The 19809-nt window shown below is 37.5% G+C and overlaps 2 protein-coding genes and 1 non-coding gene across 3 annotated transcripts; 2 read left to right on the forward strand and 1 right to left on the reverse strand.

Moving 5' to 3' along the window:
• Nucleotides 1-305: 305 nt before the first annotated feature.
• trnaq-cug (transfer RNA glutamine (anticodon CUG)) lies at nucleotides 306-377 on the forward strand. The gene has a single exon. It is a non-coding gene; the product is annotated as a tRNA-Gln (tRNA).
• A 204-nt stretch (nucleotides 378-581) lies between these two features.
• On the forward strand, nucleotides 582-3442 carry rbx1 (ring-box 1, E3 ubiquitin protein ligase). Its single transcript, XM_067372549.1, has 5 exons — nucleotides 582-669; nucleotides 2293-2371; nucleotides 2515-2585; nucleotides 2779-2864; nucleotides 3319-3442. The coding sequence occupies exons 1-5, from the start codon at nucleotides 592-594 to the stop codon at nucleotides 3329-3331; spliced, it is 327 nt and encodes a 108-aa protein (XP_067228650.1). The 5' UTR covers nucleotides 582-591; the 3' UTR covers nucleotides 3332-3442.
• A 1479-nt stretch (nucleotides 3443-4921) lies between these two features.
• On the reverse strand, nucleotides 4922-19433 carry st13 (ST13 Hsp70 interacting protein). The gene is made up of 13 exons (XM_067372550.1): nucleotides 19297-19433; nucleotides 18842-18993; nucleotides 18476-18527; nucleotides 14596-14680; nucleotides 13761-13834; nucleotides 11455-11521; nucleotides 11254-11338; nucleotides 11055-11165; nucleotides 10853-10955; nucleotides 6733-6849; nucleotides 6599-6647; nucleotides 6340-6431; nucleotides 4922-5886 (listed from the first exon to the last, which is right to left on the reverse strand). The coding sequence occupies exons 2-13, from the start codon at nucleotides 18949-18951 to the stop codon at nucleotides 5755-5757; spliced, it is 1077 nt and encodes a 358-aa protein (XP_067228651.1). The 5' UTR covers nucleotides 18952-18993; nucleotides 19297-19433; the 3' UTR covers nucleotides 4922-5754.
• Nucleotides 19434-19809: the final 376 nt, after the last annotated feature.

Consider the following 19809-nt stretch of genomic DNA (forward strand, 5'->3'; position numbering starts at 1 on the left):
ACATTTTAGATTTAGTCACTACCACTGTATTCTGTGTTTACATACACTGATCATAAATAGTGCAATTTATTTTAGGGCAAACCAAAAATAAGTGAACCATTCCAGCAAAAGCTGTTTAGGCATGTGTCTTTATTCATAATTATGACTTTTCATAATAGCAAGCGTGTGTATATTCAAATAAATCATATATTTAAAAAAAAAGTGTTCTGAATTTCCTTACAGATCTGTTTAGACATCTTAAAACAAGACTATTTCAGCAGCTTGGTTTGTTTAAATACGGACATATTCAGCCAAGATGTCCATCTGGTTCCATGGTGTAATGGTTAGCACTCTGGACTCTGAATCCAGCGATCCGAGTTCAAATCTCGGTGGAACCTACTGTTTTCCATTTACACACAAAACAGTATAGTCTACTTTACTTTAGATATGTTGAGAAAAGTAACTTTTGGATATAATAATATGGTTCAATACAAGCAGAATCCTATAAAGACACGCAGTATTGTTTAATTTTAATGATAACCTATAGCTGATGACTAAACTGAGGAACGATGCAATCTTACTAACTCTCGCGAGATCAGACCATTAGCAAACATGGCGGCCGCGATGGATGTGGACACCCCAAGTGGAGCCAACAGTGGAGCCAGTAAGAAGCGTTTTGAAGTGAAAAAGGTAACGAATTGAGAAGACAGTGTTAAGAATTGATAATAAGTATAAATACATTGTATTAAAGTTTAGTTAACATTTAAACTCTTCCATGTCGGCGTGTTCTTAATCCCTGGTTAGCATTAGCGGCGCTGCTCTTACACATCACCGCATCATTTTCAATCAGTGACTGTGCTTTTTTATTATTACAAACAGCTTTTAATATGACCCGAGAATATGTAGAATCCGATATCAAGCAGGCACATGTAACGCGGGGGTTCCTCACGCTTCTTATTTGAATTCTAGTAAATTCTGCAGCGTAATCCGAGAGATTATTAAACCAGGCCACTAGAAAGGAAGCATTGATGGGGAACCTAGCGAGCTGCCCTCCGAGACATAGACATGTTCCAAACGTTCTCATCATGGAATCGAATGGAACGTTCGATGCGATCCTTTTTACATCATAGGCGCCTTCCGAACGTTCAGTTCAAACGGTTGTGGTCTTCGTCTGAACACTTTTTGAACTTGTACCAGAGTAGTTCCGTGCTGTTATTTTAAGTACAATGGATATAGTAACCATTCAATAAAATGGTGTATATTAAAGTATCATGATATCGCCATTCAAATTCTCTGTTTTGTCATGTATTTCCTGATCTTTGTGTATAGATTGCTGATCTGTGATAGTTGTTTTGTTTCCTGATTAATTAACATTTACATAGAGGTCCAACATGGTCTCCTGGGAAAACTTAAAGGGTTAGTTCAGCCAAAAATGAAAATTCTGTCATTAATTACTCTCCCTCATGTCGCTCCACATCCGTAAGACCTTCGTTCATCTTCAGAACACAAATTAAGATATTTTTGATAAAATCCGATGGTTCAGTGAGGCCTGCATTGACAGCAAGATAATTAACACTTTCAGATGCCCCGAAAGCTACTAAAGACATATTTGAAACAGTTCATGTGACTACAGTGGTTCAATTTTAATATTATAAAGCGACGAGAATACTTTTTGTGCGCAAAAACAAAATAACGACTTTATTCAACAATGTCTAGTAATGGTTGATTTCAAAACACTGCTTCATGAAGCTTCGAAGCTTGACGAATCTTTTGTTTCAATTCAGTGGTTCGGGGCATGTACCAAACTGACAGTCACGTGAACCATTGAAGTTTCAAAACACTTATGACATAACGAAGCCTCGTTTACTGAAATCACATGATTTTGGTGCTCTGAACCACCGATTTGAAATAAATGATTCGTAAAGCTTTGAAGCTTCATGAAGCAGTGTTTTGAAGTCGCCCATCACTAGATATTGTGAAATAAAGTTGCTATTTTGGCACACAAAAAGTATTTGCGTCGCTTCATAACATTAAAGTTGAACCACTGTAGTCTTTTAAATATATTTTTAGTAGCAATTGTGTTTTATTATGCTGTGGCAAAAGCAAACATTCCGTTATATATATATATATATAACACATATACAGGTGCACCTGTAATCCCACCTCTAAACATAACTGGGGCATTACAAACAGATAATACGAAAATGTACAAATGATATCAAATTTGCAGAAAACAGAAAAATAGTTATGAATTTTAACACCATTGTGTTGAGAGATCTCATTGGTTGAACTGTTTTTCTGTTTCTCTTGTAGTGGAATGCGGTGGCTCTGTGGGCTTGGGACATTGTGGTGGACAACTGTGCCATTTGTAGAAATCACATTATGGACCTCTGTAAGTACCAACTCCCATTTGGTCTTTGTGATCTTTTAGTGTCATCTCATTCTTTTTGTTTCTTGTTTAACACACTATAAACTGCTATTAAGTTAGTGGCCATGGTCATTTAAGTTCATTTTTATCACTTGTATTTCCTTCAGGTATAGAGTGTCAGGCCAATCAGGCTTCAGCTACATCAGAGGAGTGTACAGTGGCCTGGGGAGTCTGCAATGTGAGTACACACACACACACACACACACACACACACACACACACACACACACACACACACACACACACACACACACACACACACACACACACACACACACACACACACACACACACACACACACACACACACACACAGCTTGAGCTCTAGATCTGTTCATTTTGGTTCTAACGGTGTGATTTTGGTTCTGCAGCACGCGTTTCATTTCCACTGCATCTCTCGCTGGCTGAAGACCAGACAGGTGTGTCCCTTGGACAACAGAGAGTGGGAGTTTCAGAAGTAAGTGATTTAGTTTCTTCCTTAAAATAGAGGCAGTCCAAGGAAGTGTATTAATAGAGAGTCCCAGTTGACTTTAAAGCCGTGAAACAGAAGGTGCGATAGTCTTTTCTCCTCTGTGACATATATTCGAGTGAAATGGCTTCTCGAACAAGAAAAAATGTAGGGTGGGACTTGATTTCGTCCATGGGGGATTGATTGGATGGGTGTGGTTTGCTATTGCTGTGATGTCATGTGAGTTGTCCCGCCCTCACGTCAGTAAAACACGTCATCAGAGAAGAGATGTCGCTGACAGAGGAGGGGAAGTTATTTTGATTAAAGGTTACAAGGGCTTTTAAATTCCCCCATTATTGTTATTTTCTAAAACTTTGGAAAGTGATAATGCATTGGTGTTCCTGACATGTCTTTTGTTGGTTGTAAATGTTGACACTTGTGTTAATGCTGCTCTGTTTTACAGGTATGGCCATTAGCAGCATCTGGACGGCCCAGTGTTTGTGTTTCAGATCCAGGATTTTCTTCAGATGCATTTTTGTTTAGATGTCATCATTCTCTCCATATTAAAGACCGACTGGTCAACATGATGATGTTTCTTGATGTTTTTTTATTTCTCTGCTGTGTGCACCATTTGAAGCTGTAAATTGTCAATAAAGTCCCTCTAAATACAGCTCTGTCAGTTATAATATTTCTATAATGCAGGTGCATCCTATTCTAACACATAACTTAGATATTTCTATGCTGTTATTTAAATGATGGCTTGATGTAAGAGATTTGAAAAACCCAGCTGCTTCATCTCTTGTGTAAAATAATGTGGATAGAATTTTCAGATTATGAGTTCTGATCTGATAAATTGAAGTGATGGAAGCAGGCTCTAGATCGGTTCACAAGTGAACAGTGTAAAATACCATATATTACTGAACACTAACGGTCCGTTTACATTAAAGACTATAACAATAAAGATATATTTGATTGAAATTTAAAAGAACACGAGTCCACACACCACAACTAAAACGATAGCGCTAGAATCACTTTCAGAACGATTCTTCCAGCTGATGAACGATTAAAACCTCAGAATCCACCCTGTTTTAACGAGTTCATGCTTTTTAAAGCAACAGACGAACTGCAGCGCAGGCTTACAATAAACAGAGCAATATCATCTGCTGGTGTGGATGCTAATATAGTTATCGTTATAGTTATCTTTCTTGGTTTAAACGGGCCTTAAAGGATTAGTTCACTTTAAAATTAAAATTACTCCAAGCTTTACTCACCCTCAAGCCTTCCTGGTATATGACTTTCTACTCTCTGATGAACACAATCGGAGAAATATTAATAATTATCCTGATGCGTGCGTCCAAGCTTTAAAATGGCTGTGAATGTGGGCAGTGAAAGATTGAAGCTGAAGAAAGTGCATCCATCCAAAGCAGAATGTACTCCACATGGCGCCGGGGGGTTAATAAAATCCTTCTGAAGCAAAGCGATGCATTTGTGTAAGAAAAATATCCACATTTATAAATTTATGAGGTAAAATATCTAGCTTCCGCCAGACCGCAAATTACGAAAAAAGTGTAACTGAAGTCGCGTCAGAAACGCTTTTTTCCCGCAAGTCATACGGAAGGCGTAGGACATAGCGTAAGTGTTTTGAACTGCAAGAGGCATTACACTTGTTACACTACTTAATAACTTGTTAATCTTTCATTTTAAAGTGAACTTATCCTTTAAACCAGGGATTCCTAATTGTGCAAGAAAATATTTGGCTTATTATAAATGTCTGTTTAACATAGTACAACACTGTCAGGAAAAAAATAGCGTTAATTTCAATGAATCTTACATTCAGCTCCTGGTTTGCATGAGTCACAAATATTCGTGCATCCATCCCACTGAGCGAAAGTAAGCATCAATAATCGTCTTAACTGGATATTCACCCAAAATAAAAACTCATTGTCATTATTTCATCAACACGTCGCTTCAAACCTGTTTGACTTTATTTCTTAAATAAATTAGCCTGCTGACTTCCTTTATATGAAAAAAACCCCTAAACTTTCAAGGCAGTAAATAAACACATCTTTCTTTTGCAACAACCAAAATGTTTATTGAATTAAATCATCATGAAATTCCACACAAGATGCAAATTTGTCACAATAATAAAGTTGTTCATAATTGAATTTTCACTTCACTTTTTTTTAATGGATGAGAGACAGAAAGCAATGCCAGGTGATATTGAGGGTGAGGAGAATGAATGAAAAAAATATAAAGTAAAGAACAAAAACATTATTCAAAAACATTTGAAAGGAACACCCATGATATCTAAACAGGACATGACTGACTGATTGCTTTGGAGAGGAAATAAGTATGAATATAGTCAAGACCCCAAGAATGTTATGAAACCAGATCTCCAGTCCGCCAGATAAGACCACAAACAAACTATCTACCAAACTGAACGAATAAAGGTGATGATAATAAGACTAAATCCCTGGAATGATTAGCTGCAGAATGGACATGTTTTGTCTATGCAGCTAGAATAGTCTCTCAAATCCAGAATCTGTGATGATCTGAAGACCAGGATCGTAAGTGCTAAATATGTTAGCCTCTGTGAAGAGCACAAAATAGTTTATCCCCAAAGCGTTTCAAGAATAAACCCAATTCTTAAAGTTCATGCTTCACTCAAGCAACCCCCGCCCCCCACCCCCCAAAAAAGCGCCCCATCTCTCTGATCTTGTTCCGATACTCTTTCATAGTTTCTTCTGCTTTCATCAGCACAGTCCAGACTCATCTAAAACCAGTAACTCTAGTTCAACGGCTCCTAAGTTAAGTACTGTTGGTAATTTATGGCAAGAAACCCAGTGAGAAAAAGCTACAGCAGAGTATTGGAACTGGACACGAACTCTTTGGGCCCTTTTTAGGGCTGCTGGCCACCAAACTTGGAGCTGAGTTTGTTGATCAGGGCCATGATCTTGGGGTTGCCCTGGTACTTGGCGATGTTGGCGGGGTTCTGCGCCACATCCTGGAACGCTGCCATCACTTCTGGGTCCTGGAAAATGAGAATGCAATAACAATTTACCATCATGTAAACAAATATAGTCAGCTGAGATGCTCAGGAATGTCAGACACATGAGAGGTTATTATGGACACTTATGAATCAGATCCAATACTATATGGCTGGCCCAAGTAACCCAAAGTATGAGTAATAGCGATTAACTACATTCAAATTTTCCAAAGTGTTATACAAATAACAAGTTCATCAGATAAACAATCTTAATGGTATCTTAATGGTTACACTGAGTTTTTGTAGATTGAGATGACTTCTCCAGGCCTGGAAAAATGATTTTTTTTTTTTTTTTTTATCCCCTGATAATTCCATGTTTTGTGGCATAGTGATTAATAAGGAAACTTAAAAATGGCATTTCCTGCTATAGTCTATGCAATTGTTAAAATGTTTTAAACCTCACTGTCCTGCTGCTCAGCAGTATGTGGTTCATTTTACCTGCATGGCCATGAGAACCTCAGGGTCATTAAATAGCTCGTTAAGTCCAGGCATTCCAAACGGAGGAGCTCCACCTGGGAAACCAGCACCTCCTGAAGGATCAGAACAAAGGTCAACATCAATCCATAGATTTTCAAATGATATAACAGAAACATTCAGAGCATAAGAGGAGAGACAGAAGTGCTGAATTACTTTAATAGTGCATTTTTCTGAATAAGACATGATTTATTATATAAATAAATAGTTTAATGGAAGATACCTGGGAATCCTCCATGTGCCCCTCCGGCTTGTTGTCTGGCTTCCTCTTCCTGCAAACACAGACGCACTTTAACAGGACCAACTCGGCAGGAAATGATGATTCAGTGGATTGATGCAAATCTATTCATTTCTTACCCTCTGTGCTCTCTCATGCTCCTCCCTCGCTTTCTTCACTCGTTCCTGCCGCGCTCTGATCTCCCGTTCCTCTCGTTTGCGTTCGTATTTGCGCCGGTGCTCAATGATTTTGTTGGCCTGTGACCGAGAGGATGGATCAAATGAGACACACTGAAGTTTTTTTTCCCCCAGTAGGATTTTTTTTTTTAAAGAAAGTGATTTAAAAAAAATGCTATTTAAATGCTATGATCTATTCATTTTTTTTAAATATTAAAAGTGGAATTAAATAATTTTCTTTGTCATGTGACAAGAAAACTGTAAAACAAGAAACTGTATTACACAAAAGAGCCCTGTGGTCCATCATGACTATATTAAGATTAAGAAGTCTCTTAAAAATACCAAATAATTTGACAATATTACACAAGTTCAGTTCATGAATATTCATGATATTTATAAAAACACTATGATGGATTAAGAGTCATTAAATAAAATGTAAAAACTGAATCTATTACTTAAATTAAGTAATAGTTACTTAATTATTTAAAAAAGACAAAACAACAACAACAACAAAAATCAAGATACTTATTATTTGGTTATTTTTTATAACAAATGTACAGGGTTTGGACAATGAAACTGAAACACTGGCCAATCTAGTGTTGGAGGAATCACACCTATATGGTCAGTCTTCACTGATCACACATTCCCTCAGGAAGAGCAGAGTGTGAAGGTTGAATTAGCAGAGCGACAGCACAGCTGCACATAAATTATTGCAATACACACAACATCATGAGTGACATATCAGAGTTCAGAAGAGGACAAATTGTTGGTGTGCATCTTGCTGACTCATCTGAGACCAGGAGTGCATTTCCCGTACAATGACGTAACTCACTGCTTTGCTACCACAGTACGATGCATCGTTGAACAAATCAACTAGTCACGACTGTTTCCCGAAACAGTTTATTGTCGTTACCCTGACCCTAACCCTGTCGTTTAGCCATGTTGGTGAATGATGTAATAATTTCTTTAAATTAATCCGTTTGAGATGGCATTAATGCTAGATTTTTTTTATAAATTAAAGGACATGGCATCTGAGAACTAATTCTCATTTATTTTGCTTTATTTCCTGATTCATAGGCTCGTTCTTACGTACCAGAGCACGTACACACGTGCGCTCTTCAAAAACGGTGCTTAAAATCTCTTGACAAACTAAATTATGTAAATGACATTTCTATATATTCAAAATAAAAGATATAAATTGTACTTAATGTCAGCTTGCTTATTTTGCTCAAGATAACGATTTAAGTCCACATGTCATAAAAACAAGAAACTATGCTTCTAACCACATCTCGAGAGCTGTCGTTCCAACCACACAAGTTTGCGATGCAGTTTGTAGCAATTCTGTACAGTTATTAATCAATTTATGGGTTAGATATATGAATATAATAATTATGATGCATATACTGACCCAAGGGGGAATTAAACATATATTGTGAATTAATTACAACGAATTATAATCAATTACATATATGATTAGTTCTGGTTTAATAATTATTTAGAGAAACTATCAGTTTGTCCAGCAAACCGTTAGCTTCTCATAGAATATTATAAAAGGAGTTATTCTCTGGCCACGAGAATAAATTCCTATTATAGCATCAAAGCGTAAAGCGATCGAAAACGTTAAAGTGACCTAGTTTTTGTTGACTGAGCAAAGAACAAACAAGCATGAATACAATGTGCTTAATATATGAAATGGATAATACAACGGTTATACGGCTAAATATACACAAGTAGATAACAGATATATACAAAGCGAAAGTAAAGGCAGGAAAAGAGAGATGATCAAAGAATTGCAAATTACAACAGTTAACCCTTTGAGAGCCAGCACAGAAATCAGTTTAAACGAATTTCAAAGAAATAAATACTTGCTTATAAATTCACGTTAGTGTGCAGTAGAGTTTCAGAGCGATCAGTGTGGTAATTGGTCCTTCTTCCGGGGGTTGTTATTTGGCGGGTTTTTCAAGCGAGGTTTAAACTGAAGAGTAATATTACCGGAAAATAAAGAAGAGAGTCGAAAGCTTGATGGCAGGAAACTTGTGCAACTAAGAGACGCGTGTCATTGCTTTTATGGAAAACCAAACTAACACACTTCTTTGGCTGGACGGCCAATAGATGCGTGGCAATGTATGGCGGGCAAAGTTTTTTTTTGTCTTGTCTCCTGGCTGATTTATGGGTATCAGAGTGGATAGTACTTTCTTCACAGTACCATTAAACAAATAGAACATGCATTTGTCAGCTATGTGACATACCTCAGTGAAGGAGAGGTAGCAAGAGCTTTAAAACGAGACCAAACTTGACAGATCAGAAAAGCATATAAAAGAAGTTATGGTTTACAGACAATAATATCATTAGAAATTACACTAGCACAACTACAATCCAAGCTAAGCTTATACATTGGGAATAACTATACGCAATTTGACATACAACAGCGATTACATTTAGGCATAATTATATTTTACACATACAGTCTTCAATGCATGTTTGTGTGTCCTTAATGTGTGTGTATGTGTCTTTGTGGTGTGTGTTTGAATTTGGCTGGCCTCTCTGGGCCAACCAAGGGAGGGGGGGGAAGTCTCCAGAGCTAGGAAGTGGGATTCTCTGTTAAATTTATGATAGAGTAACAAAAGTGTCAAAGTGTCTGTTTTTCTGGACCGGCTGGTACCGATCCGTGATTTACAAACACAGTTCAGCAGGCTAATGGCGTTCTGAAAATTCCAAAGTTGATTGACTACGCCGGATCTATCCAGACACTACAAGTTTGAGAATATTCATTTAAATAATGGTATCAGGAAACACCAAATCATTGAACTATGTTAGTAACGACGGAACTTGCGATGTTAGTTGGCTAACGATGCTTTTGGAAAACGTACCCTTAGGACAGCAAGTCTTTCTGGTGGTGTATGGAAGCTATGATGTCCAAGGTAAAACCACAGCTGCCCAAATCACTGCAGAATTAAATGTGCATCTCGACTCTCCTGTTTCCACTAAAACTGTTCATCTGGAGCTCAACAGGGTCAGTATTCATGGTCGGGCTTCTACACCCAAACCTTTGGCCACTCGTGACATTGCCAAATGTAGGTTTCATTAATGCCAACAGAGCAAATCTTGTGAAACATGTATTGTTCTCTGATGAGTCCACCTTCACTGTCTTTCTCACTTCCGTGATAGCAATGTGTGGAGAAGCCCCAAAGAAACTGAACACCCGGACTGTTGCTGCCCAGAGTGAAGCATGGAGGTGGATCAGTGATGGTTTTGGCTGCAATATCAAGGAATTCCCTACGGTGCTTGATGGGCGCGTCACTGCCAAGGACTATCGAACCATTCTGGAAGATGGTGTGCACCTAATGGTTCAAACATTGTACCCTGAATGGGGTGCCATGTATCAGCATGATAATGCACCAATAAACACAGCAAGACTTGTGACAGAATGATTTGATGGACATGAAATTTCCCATGGCCTGCACAGTCACCAGATCTAAATATTTTGAGGTATTTTGGAGGAGCAAGTCAGAAAATGTTTTCCTCCAACAGCATCACACCTTGCCATTGTTCTGGAAGAGGAATGGCGCAAAATCGAATTGACGCTGTATTGGAGGCCCTACACCAGGGGTGGTGAACGTTGGTCCCGGAGAGCCACAGTCCTGCAGATTTTGCTTCAACTCTAATCAAACACACCTGAACAAGCTAACCAAGGTCTGAAGGGATACTAGGAAGCTACAGGCAGGTGAGTTTTTAATCAGGGTTGGAGCTGAACTCTGTAGAACTGTGGCTCTCTAGGACTGGAGTTCGCCACCCCTGCCCACACCATACTAATAAATTATTGTGGTCTAAAACTAGGTGTTTCAGTTTCATTGTCCAACCCCTGGACATCGGTCTAGTTATGCCAAGCTATAAAATATTTTATCTGGTTGAAATAAGGGGTGGGGGTTGCCTTCAAATATTGTTGTATTCAATGGGGAGCCTTGAAATTAAAAAGGATAGAGGGTTCTCTAGATGGCAGTTACCACAACTGTTCTCCCAAAAATAGTAAAACCAGCTTAATGTCTTTGTGGAAGGGTCATAAACAAGAGTTCGGCACAGATACCTTTGGTTGGACTTCTTTCAGCATGGCACTGGCCTCATCATCATAGTCCAGCTTACAGGCCATTGCCAGGTCTCGAGCGGCTTCCTCCCAATGGCCAAGCAACCTGCAAGAATGAGAGATCTTCATCAGCAGGAAAACACTGAGCACAAGTGTCAAGCCAGAAATGATGTCTCTTGCATGAAAATGTACTGCAGTGTTTTACCTGTGTGCCTTCCCCCGCCATTTATAAGGCTGGGCTGAGTCTGGGTTGATGTCGATGGCTCTGTCACAGTCTCTGATGGCAGCGTTGGGTTTCTGCATCTTCACATAAACACTGAAAGACACAAACAAATACAGGTAATTAGCACCACAGCCAATCACAAATCAGGTCCGTAAAAACCAAAGCAGGGATTGGTTGATACCTGGCTCTTTTGGCATACAAAATAGCCAATTTTGGGTTGAGTTTAATGGCCTCCGTGAAGAGGTCTAGAGCTTTCTGTAGGTCACCTGAAAAAGTTTGCATGTTTTGTTGAACCCCATGATTTTATCATGAATTATTACTACAACTAAGGAAATGTACACTATGATTACATTATTATAATTTCAAGTAAGAGGCAGCTCACCATCTCCCAACACTCCGATGGCTTCCATCTTCTTCTCATTGGCCTGGTCAATCATCTCATCTGTGACCTGAGATTAAAGAAAGTGGTTCCATCATCCCGTTTGTTTAATTTCACTTTAGACCAAGAGCATGATTAAAGCCTTTAACAATCTTTGATCACAAGCAGATACAGTAAATCCTCATTTACAACAACATTTTTGAAAGAGCAACCCAACACAAAAGTCTTGACATCAATGGTTGTCTACAATGAATAAGGGAACATTTACAACCACACAATGTTTAAACGGCTTTGCCATTAATTTAAGGGGCTCTTATCTGGTCAAATTATAATGTTAGTGAAGGCTTGCTTAAAAACTCTTTTAGTTTCTCATGACCATTTTCTTCCCTCTATTTGTCCCATTTTGTGCTACAGAACCTTTAAATGTAGGGTAAGCATTTTTTTTTAGAAACACTTTTTTGTTATTCTGGTTAAAGCTCTCTTCACATCCTGATAGCAATCAAAAAGAGAAGTGGCTTAAATACTAAAACTGGTGCCACTAAGTTCTACAGAAGTTGGCGCCAGCACTTGATTTAGTGACACTGTTTTTTTCTTAAATCATAAAAAGATAATTTAAGCCGGGCACACACTTAACGATTGTAAGGCCGATTATGAATGTAAAAGGATACTTATGACTGATCGCGCTCAAACGTGTCCAGTCAGAGCCAGTTGCATTCGGTCTGCGATTAAAGTCAAATTCCATGAGTAAGTATTTAAATCTGCTTCAGTCGCAGGAAACAATCGCTGTATGTTGAGCTCAGTCTTAGAATGTTTTATCTAGTCATTAAATGTGTGCCTGGCTTTAATCATATTACTATTGTTTTGCATTAACAAGTGCAGATAAAATGAACTTATTAACAGTAATATGCAAAAACATTTTTATAGGGAAAATATAAACACTCTACTCTTATTAAATGTTCCATACTGAACTGACCGACAGATTCAGTGATTATAAAAGGAGAGCTCTTTACTTGCTTTCTGTGCAATTCAGTCACAATTTGAAGAAGTTTATGTTTTTCATAAACCACTTACAGAAAAAAATGGAACTGACGCTGCGTTCATTCCGTAAGTAGAATAGGGAAGGCGTGGGACATACAGTGTAAACTTTTTGCAGAATACGAAAGTGTGGTTTTGGTGGAAGCACTTGGAAGGCGATCATTTGTTTATATAAAGCATATACATTTACATTTTTTTTTTGTTTTCCGAAAATGAAAATGAAAAATCGTTTTGCTAGATAAGACCCTTATTCCTCGTCTGGTATCGTTTAAAGCTCTTTGAAGCTGCACTGAAACTGTAATTTTGACCTTCAACCATTTGGGCTCCATTGAAGTCCACTATAAGGAGAATAATCCTGGAAAGTTTTCATCAAAAACCTTCATTTCTTTTTGACTGAAGAAAGAAAGAAATGAACATCTTGGATGACATGGGGGTGAGTAAATTATCAGGAAAATCTTATTTGAAAGTGAACTAATCCTTTAAAAAGTCCTTAAAGTTTGCATGAACCCTGAAATTAATAATGTAAAAGCATTTGAGTATTTCTGCCACAATACCATGTTTTCAGTAAGTGTTACTACATTAATCCATGGTGATTTGTGGACTGGAGTTCGCTATTGCTAGCCTCTCTAAAATTGCCTTACCTAGCTTTAAGACTTCTATGTAAACACCTTTGCATGTGAAATGAGTAACTGTGGTTTGCTGCACTGCTAACTAATCCAGAAAACCGTGACTCAAGTTTCTGAACACAAAAGGTTCTGTTGAGGTGTAAATGTGGGCGGTCACGTTCATGTATTTATCCGTCAAAGTCAAAACACTGCATTTATCAGTTCATCAGGTCTTTTTTCTGATTTCTGTAACCTAAAATGACTGAATTTGCAGCAGCTTTTCCTGAATATTGCAGCAATAATTGTATATTTTGTCTATTTTTTTGGGGATTAGAAACTCACCAATAATCCGTATGTATTTGTGTAGTTAGTGTTAGTAATAGTAAGAGTAATTACTGAAATAATGCACAAAGCAAATGGTGACACAAACTTTGCTGACAATACATAATTGTGCTACACACAGATGCTTGTACAATGTAACTAATTGCAAATTATACATTTCAAATGTTTTATATTAGTATTTTAATGTTTTGCCATTTAACACATATTATAGTTGTGATATTGATTTTGCAATTTTTACAAAATTTTATAATTGTTTAGCTAGTATTTCATAATACGAGCCCTGTATTGCTACAAATAAAATGCCCATTGTGCATTCACTGCATTTACCTCCAGGTTCTCGTAATCACCCATCTCCTGAGGAACATCTGTGTCAGGCTCAATCACTCCTTCATTTTCGATTTCTGGAGAAATGAATGCCAGTTCATGTTCACATAACAACTTAATGTAACAATAAACAGTTGTTACAAAAAAAAAAGAGAGCATATTTTCCATCATTGCATCATAATAAATAAACACACACATAAAGAACTACTTTTATTTAGCAAGAATACATTAAATTGATTAAAAATGACAGTAAATACGTTTATGTTACAAAAGATTTCAAATAATTTGAAATCTTTTGAACTTTCTATTCATCAAACGTCTCACGGTTTCCAAAAAATATTAAGCTGTTTTCAACATACATAATAATCAGAAATGTTTCTTGAGCATCTAATCAGCATATTAGAATGATTTAAACAGTTACTAATCAAAACATCTGTGACTATTGCGACTAGTGTGTCTTGTAACAGGTTCTTTACCTTCAGAAGTTTAGCTATTACATTACCTCTACAGTCAAAAATGCTAAGCTCTATTTTAAGTCTCCATGATACTGCAAAACAGGCTTGGATGTGGCTTTAAAGGTTAATTTTAGAGCCTGGACATCAACATCACGTCAAACTCTGCTGGCATCAGTTTCATTGTCTACTAATTGCCCTAGTTTCAATATCAAAAAACAAGGCTGATGCTGCAATAGAGTGAAAAACCGTGGTGACATCAGCAATAACTAAAAAAAGTTTAGAGCTATTACCAAGCCATAAAAAAGACCAGAGCGATAGCATATCAAGATGGCATATGAGGAGCAAACAAAAGATATTAAAAGGAGATATTAGAGTCAACATACCCACTTCACTTTCTTCAGTCTCAGATGGCGGGGCAGGTTCGGGTTCTGAAGCTGATTTGGGGGCCCCATCACATGGACAGCTTCCCTAGAAGCAAATGAAAACGCAGACAATGGCAATCTTTTAGTAGATTAACTTCATAAATCAGCCCTGCCACAGTAACAGCACAAATCAATGACAGCATTACACATGATTTCTTGTAATAAATTTGATCCCTGCAATACTAAATATATACCGTAAAAGGTGCACCAGATCATTTTTTGTTTACACTTTGCATCTATTATTCATCATTTTTTCGACCAAAACTGATCTTGAAATTTATACGAACACATTTCCAGTGGATGTGTACATCCCCCCCCCCGATTGAACTGCAAGTGCAATATATTATATATATATAAATAAAAAACCCGATTCCAAAAAAGTTGGAAGACACTGTACAAATTGTGAATAAAAAAAGAATGCAATAATTTACAAATCTCATAAACTTATATTTTATTCACAATAGAATATAGATAACATATCCAAATGTTGAAAGTGAGACATTTTGAAATGTCATGCCAAATATTGACTCATTTTTGATTTCATGAGAGCTACACATTCCAAAAAAGTTGGGACAGTTGGCAATAAGAGGCCGGAAAAGTTAAATGTACATATAAGGAACAGCTGGAGGACAAATTTGCAAATTATTAGGTCAATTGGCAACATGATTGGGTATAAAAAGAGCCTCTCAGAGTGGCAGTGTCTCTCAGAAGTCAAGATGGGCAGAGGATCACCAATTCTCCCAATGCTGCGGTGAAAAATAGTGAAGCAATATCAGAAAGAAGTTTCTCAGAGAAAAATTGCAAAGAGTTTGAAGTTATCATCATTTACAGTGCATAATATCATCCAAAGTTTCAGAGAATCTGGAACAATCTCTGTGCGTAAGGGTCAAGGCCGGAAAACCATACTGGATGCCCGTGATCTTCGGGCCCTTAGACGGCACTGCATCACATACAGGAATGCTACTGTAATGGAAATCACAACATGGGCTCAGGAATACTTCCAGAAAACATTGTCGGTGAACACAATCCACCGTACCATACGTCGCTGCCGGCTAAAACTCTATAGGTCAAAAAAGAAGCCATATCTAAACATGATTCAGAAGCGCAGACGTTTTCTCTGGGCCAAGGGTCATTTAAAGTGGACTGTGGCAAATTGGAAAACTGTTCTGTGGTCAGACGAATCAAAATTTGAAGTTCCTTTTGGAAAACTGGGACGCCATGTCATCCGGACTAAAGAGGACAAGGACAACCCAAGTTGTTATCAGCGCTCAGTTCAGAAGCCTGCATCTCTGAAGGTATGGGGTTGCATGAGTGCGTGTGGCATGGGCAGCTTACACATCTGGAAAGGCACTATCAATGCTGAAAGGTATATCCAAGTTCTAGAACAACATATGCTCCTATCCAGACTAGGGCTATCGATATTGAACGCGATATTGCGTGGCTTGTCAGTGAACTACGGCTCTGTCTATTAAATGCCGCTTCATCTGAAAGCAGGTGATGGCGATTTAGCGGCAATCAGGGAACCGGCTTTACTGACGAAATGCGCGTGACAAAAGCATTCGATATATCGCCCAGCCCTAATCCAGACGTCGTCACTTTCAGGGAAGACCTTGCATTTTCTAACATGACAATGCCAGACCACATACTGCATCAATTACAACATCATGGCTGCGTAGAAGAAGGATCCTTGTCAGCTGTGCCGTGGAAAATGATAAAATTCCTAAAAAATAAATGCTACAAATAAGAATCATCTCGCTGTCCGGACAAAACCTTGTATCTCTTTATTTCTTCATTGGTTTATAAAAATGAATGCTATTGGTCATCCTTTACTCTATGTGGGTTTTACAAATATTTAACCAATAAAAAGCATTTAAAAGAGGTTGTGACTAAACGTTGTAACTTCATTGGCTCCTCAAACTGTCAGTCAAATCTCATATAACTCCGCCATGCCCGCGTATAGTTTGGAGGCGGAAGATCTCTGCTTCTTTGCAGTGCGAGGGTAAATAAAGAACTGATGTTTGCGTAAGTACAGTGTTTTCTTTACTCAAGAAACACTATGTCCATAAAGGCTAACGTTTTTGTTTTTTTTGTATTTTGTTTGTCTTTGTCGTCTAGTTGAAGCATACCGTTTTAAATGTCCTCTGCATAGCGCTTCATCATATCATGAGATTTCAACCAGATTGAGCGCAACAATAAACTTTATTTACTGTACGATGATAAACACAATGCGATGCACTTACAAAAATGAGAGACAAAATATCTGGTCAAAATCGTAGCCCAACTCAATTTCAGCTTGATTTTCATAAAATGTTAATATTATATGACATGTGCAAGTCTGCTATATATAATAGCTAGCCTATATAAAGCCACAATACCGACTTTTAGGTTTTATCACTAACATTATTATTGTGTTATTATTTGATTCAAGCTCAAGTTTAGCATTAAATGTGAGTATTACTTTTAATATAATAGCTTTATATGCTGTTTGCAGCAATGCATGTTTGTGCGGTTTTGTTATATTTTTATAGTGGTGTTGGGAAACACTGGAATAGAGTCACTGTGTAAGATCGGTAAACTGTCAAATTAGATGTCTTCGAGTTCGACGAAGGTCTTTAAAAATGAAAAGAGAGGTTACGAGGGCAGAGAAATAGAGAGAGAGAGAGAGCACTTCCTTTGCTGTAATCTTAGCTCTAGTGGTTATTGATTATTAAAAGTCACTATTGCAGTGTGTTGCATATTGCACTTTGTTCATGTTTAATATAATGTATGATTAACCATTGTTTAAGAATGTTGAATTTTCTATGAACATCTGATTACTGTTCTGTATTGATGCGACAAAGAAGACCTAAGACAGTTGAGCAACTAGAAGCCTGTATAAGACAAGAATGGGGCAACATTCCTATTCCTAAACTTGAGCAACTTGTCTCCTCAGTCCCCAGACGTTTGCAGACTGTTATAAAAAGAAGAGGGGATGCCACACAGTGGTAAACATGGCCTTGTCCCAACTTTTTTGAGATGTGTTGAAGCCATGAAATTTAAAATAAACTTATTTTTCCCTTAAAATGATACATTTTCTCAGTTTAAACATTTAATGTCATCTATGTTGTATTCTGAATAAAATATTACACAAACCATTCTTCAAGACATGACTCTCTCTCTCTCTCTCTCTCACACACACACACACACACACACACACACACACACACACACACACACACACACACACACACACACACACACACGAGAGAGAGAGAGAGAGTCATGTCTTGAAGAATGGTTTGTGTAACGGGGTTGAGGGGTTACTGAGGCACGGAACTAAATAATGTGATTTTAATGAATAATCGTGAATTTACTTATGAAAAAAAAAAACATTACCAGCAAAAAAGCACAGATATTTATGGGAATGGCAAAATGTATGGACTTTTTCTCATTTTATTATTCATATCCCAAGTACACTTTCATAGAAGGCCTTGAGGGACATGACAAAATAGGTGGTGTCAACTGACAAAAACAAAATAATTTCTAATATCAAGATAAAATGTCTTTCATGTTACTAAAGGAGACATTTCAATTAATACAAAAAGCTTTTAAAAATATATTTTGGTGACCCAATAGATAAAATACACTGAAAAAGGTAAGAGGGACTCAAATCATACCGGTTTCGTGGAATGACTCATATATATTTATATATGAATGAATATAATATAGGTTATTTCATTACTTCAATTTTTCTTCATTAAATCATTTCATTATTTCCATCCTCATGCTGTTTATTGTTTATTTTATTTATTTATATGAAGGCGAGTAATAATGCCAGTGAATTATTGATTCCTTTTCCTACCTTGCATGATGAGCTGTCATTCTTTGATGGTATTGGTACGTTTGCTCCCATTCTATAATAAAGTAACATACTTGCATTTTATTATTGTCATACAGGGATCATGCTTTCTGTGTCTGTGTGCTCCAATAAAAGGGATGAAGCTGGAACTTTCTGGGAGCCACATGTCACGCAGGATGTGGGTGTGACTGCTCACACAAGCACTAAACTTTGGCATGGAAACCTACATTATTACACAATGTATTTCGTGCTTTATCATTATTATCATGAAAAACATAACATTTGGATTCAATTCTGAATGCAAAACTATAAACAACAACAACACACACACAAACACAAACAAACAACTCAGATGCATAAGTCACTGACCCCTGCAGCCAGGTCTTAAAGAAGCTCATCTCTGGCAGATGCAGGATAGACGGATTCTCTTTGCACAGCTGCACGAAGGCCTTTAACTCCGACACTTTCCGTGAGTCCATATTTCACAACAGGAATCCAACACAAGCAGAGAAATCAATGTGCTGGAAAACAAGGAAGCGTGCATTATTATTCCCGTCATTTGACGTGTCCGATCAGCGCCAGAGCTTAATAAACTATGCGTAGTCCCAAAGACAAAAACGCCAAGGATCTGTCTAATGCAACAGTGCAGTAAATAACCAGTAATTAGCGGTGTACGGGATTAACGCACGCGCTGCATAGAAGCTTCTGGAAATAATTCGCGAGGAAGCGCGATTTGTTAAACAAACGTGGTATTTTAATCATTCTTTTATTCAGCTGTGTTAATAAATGTTGATTGAAGATTTAATAAAACATTAATGCTGTACCTGAAAGAGCAAAGTGTCTAAAACGCGCTTCCCCGGGAGCGATTTTGAGGGTCGCGAGATTGAACTCGCTCTGCACGCGCCAGTCAGTGAACGCGAGACTCTGAATTTAGCGCAGGCGCGAATTAAACCACTCACTACTACGACAAAACCAAAACAACAGGGGTCCTTCTGGCATCGCAATCTTTTTTGAGTAAAATATGCAACATGTTCAAGACTCACTTTACTGCTGTGGGTCATGAAAGCGAAAAGAAAAATGATATTTATTTGTCCTTATTTTTCAAATATCACATACATAAATGTACATTTCCAAAGTGCAAACCTCCTTTTTAAGATTTAAACATGAGATGAAAATGTATTTTGACTCTAAAAACCTGAAAGCTTTAGGCACTTAATCTGGACTGTTGGACTCTGGCATGTTGTTTTATTGTTATATGACAATGATGACAATTGTTACTGTTTTTTTTCTTTCAAGGATTTAATAATAATAATAAAAAAAACTTTACTGCTGTGGGA

The sequence above is a fragment of the Chanodichthys erythropterus genome, chromosome 3 (genome assembly GCF_024489055.1).
Source record: "Chanodichthys erythropterus isolate Z2021 chromosome 3, ASM2448905v1, whole genome shotgun sequence".
NCBI lineage: Eukaryota > Metazoa > Chordata > Actinopteri > Cypriniformes > Xenocyprididae > Chanodichthys > Chanodichthys erythropterus.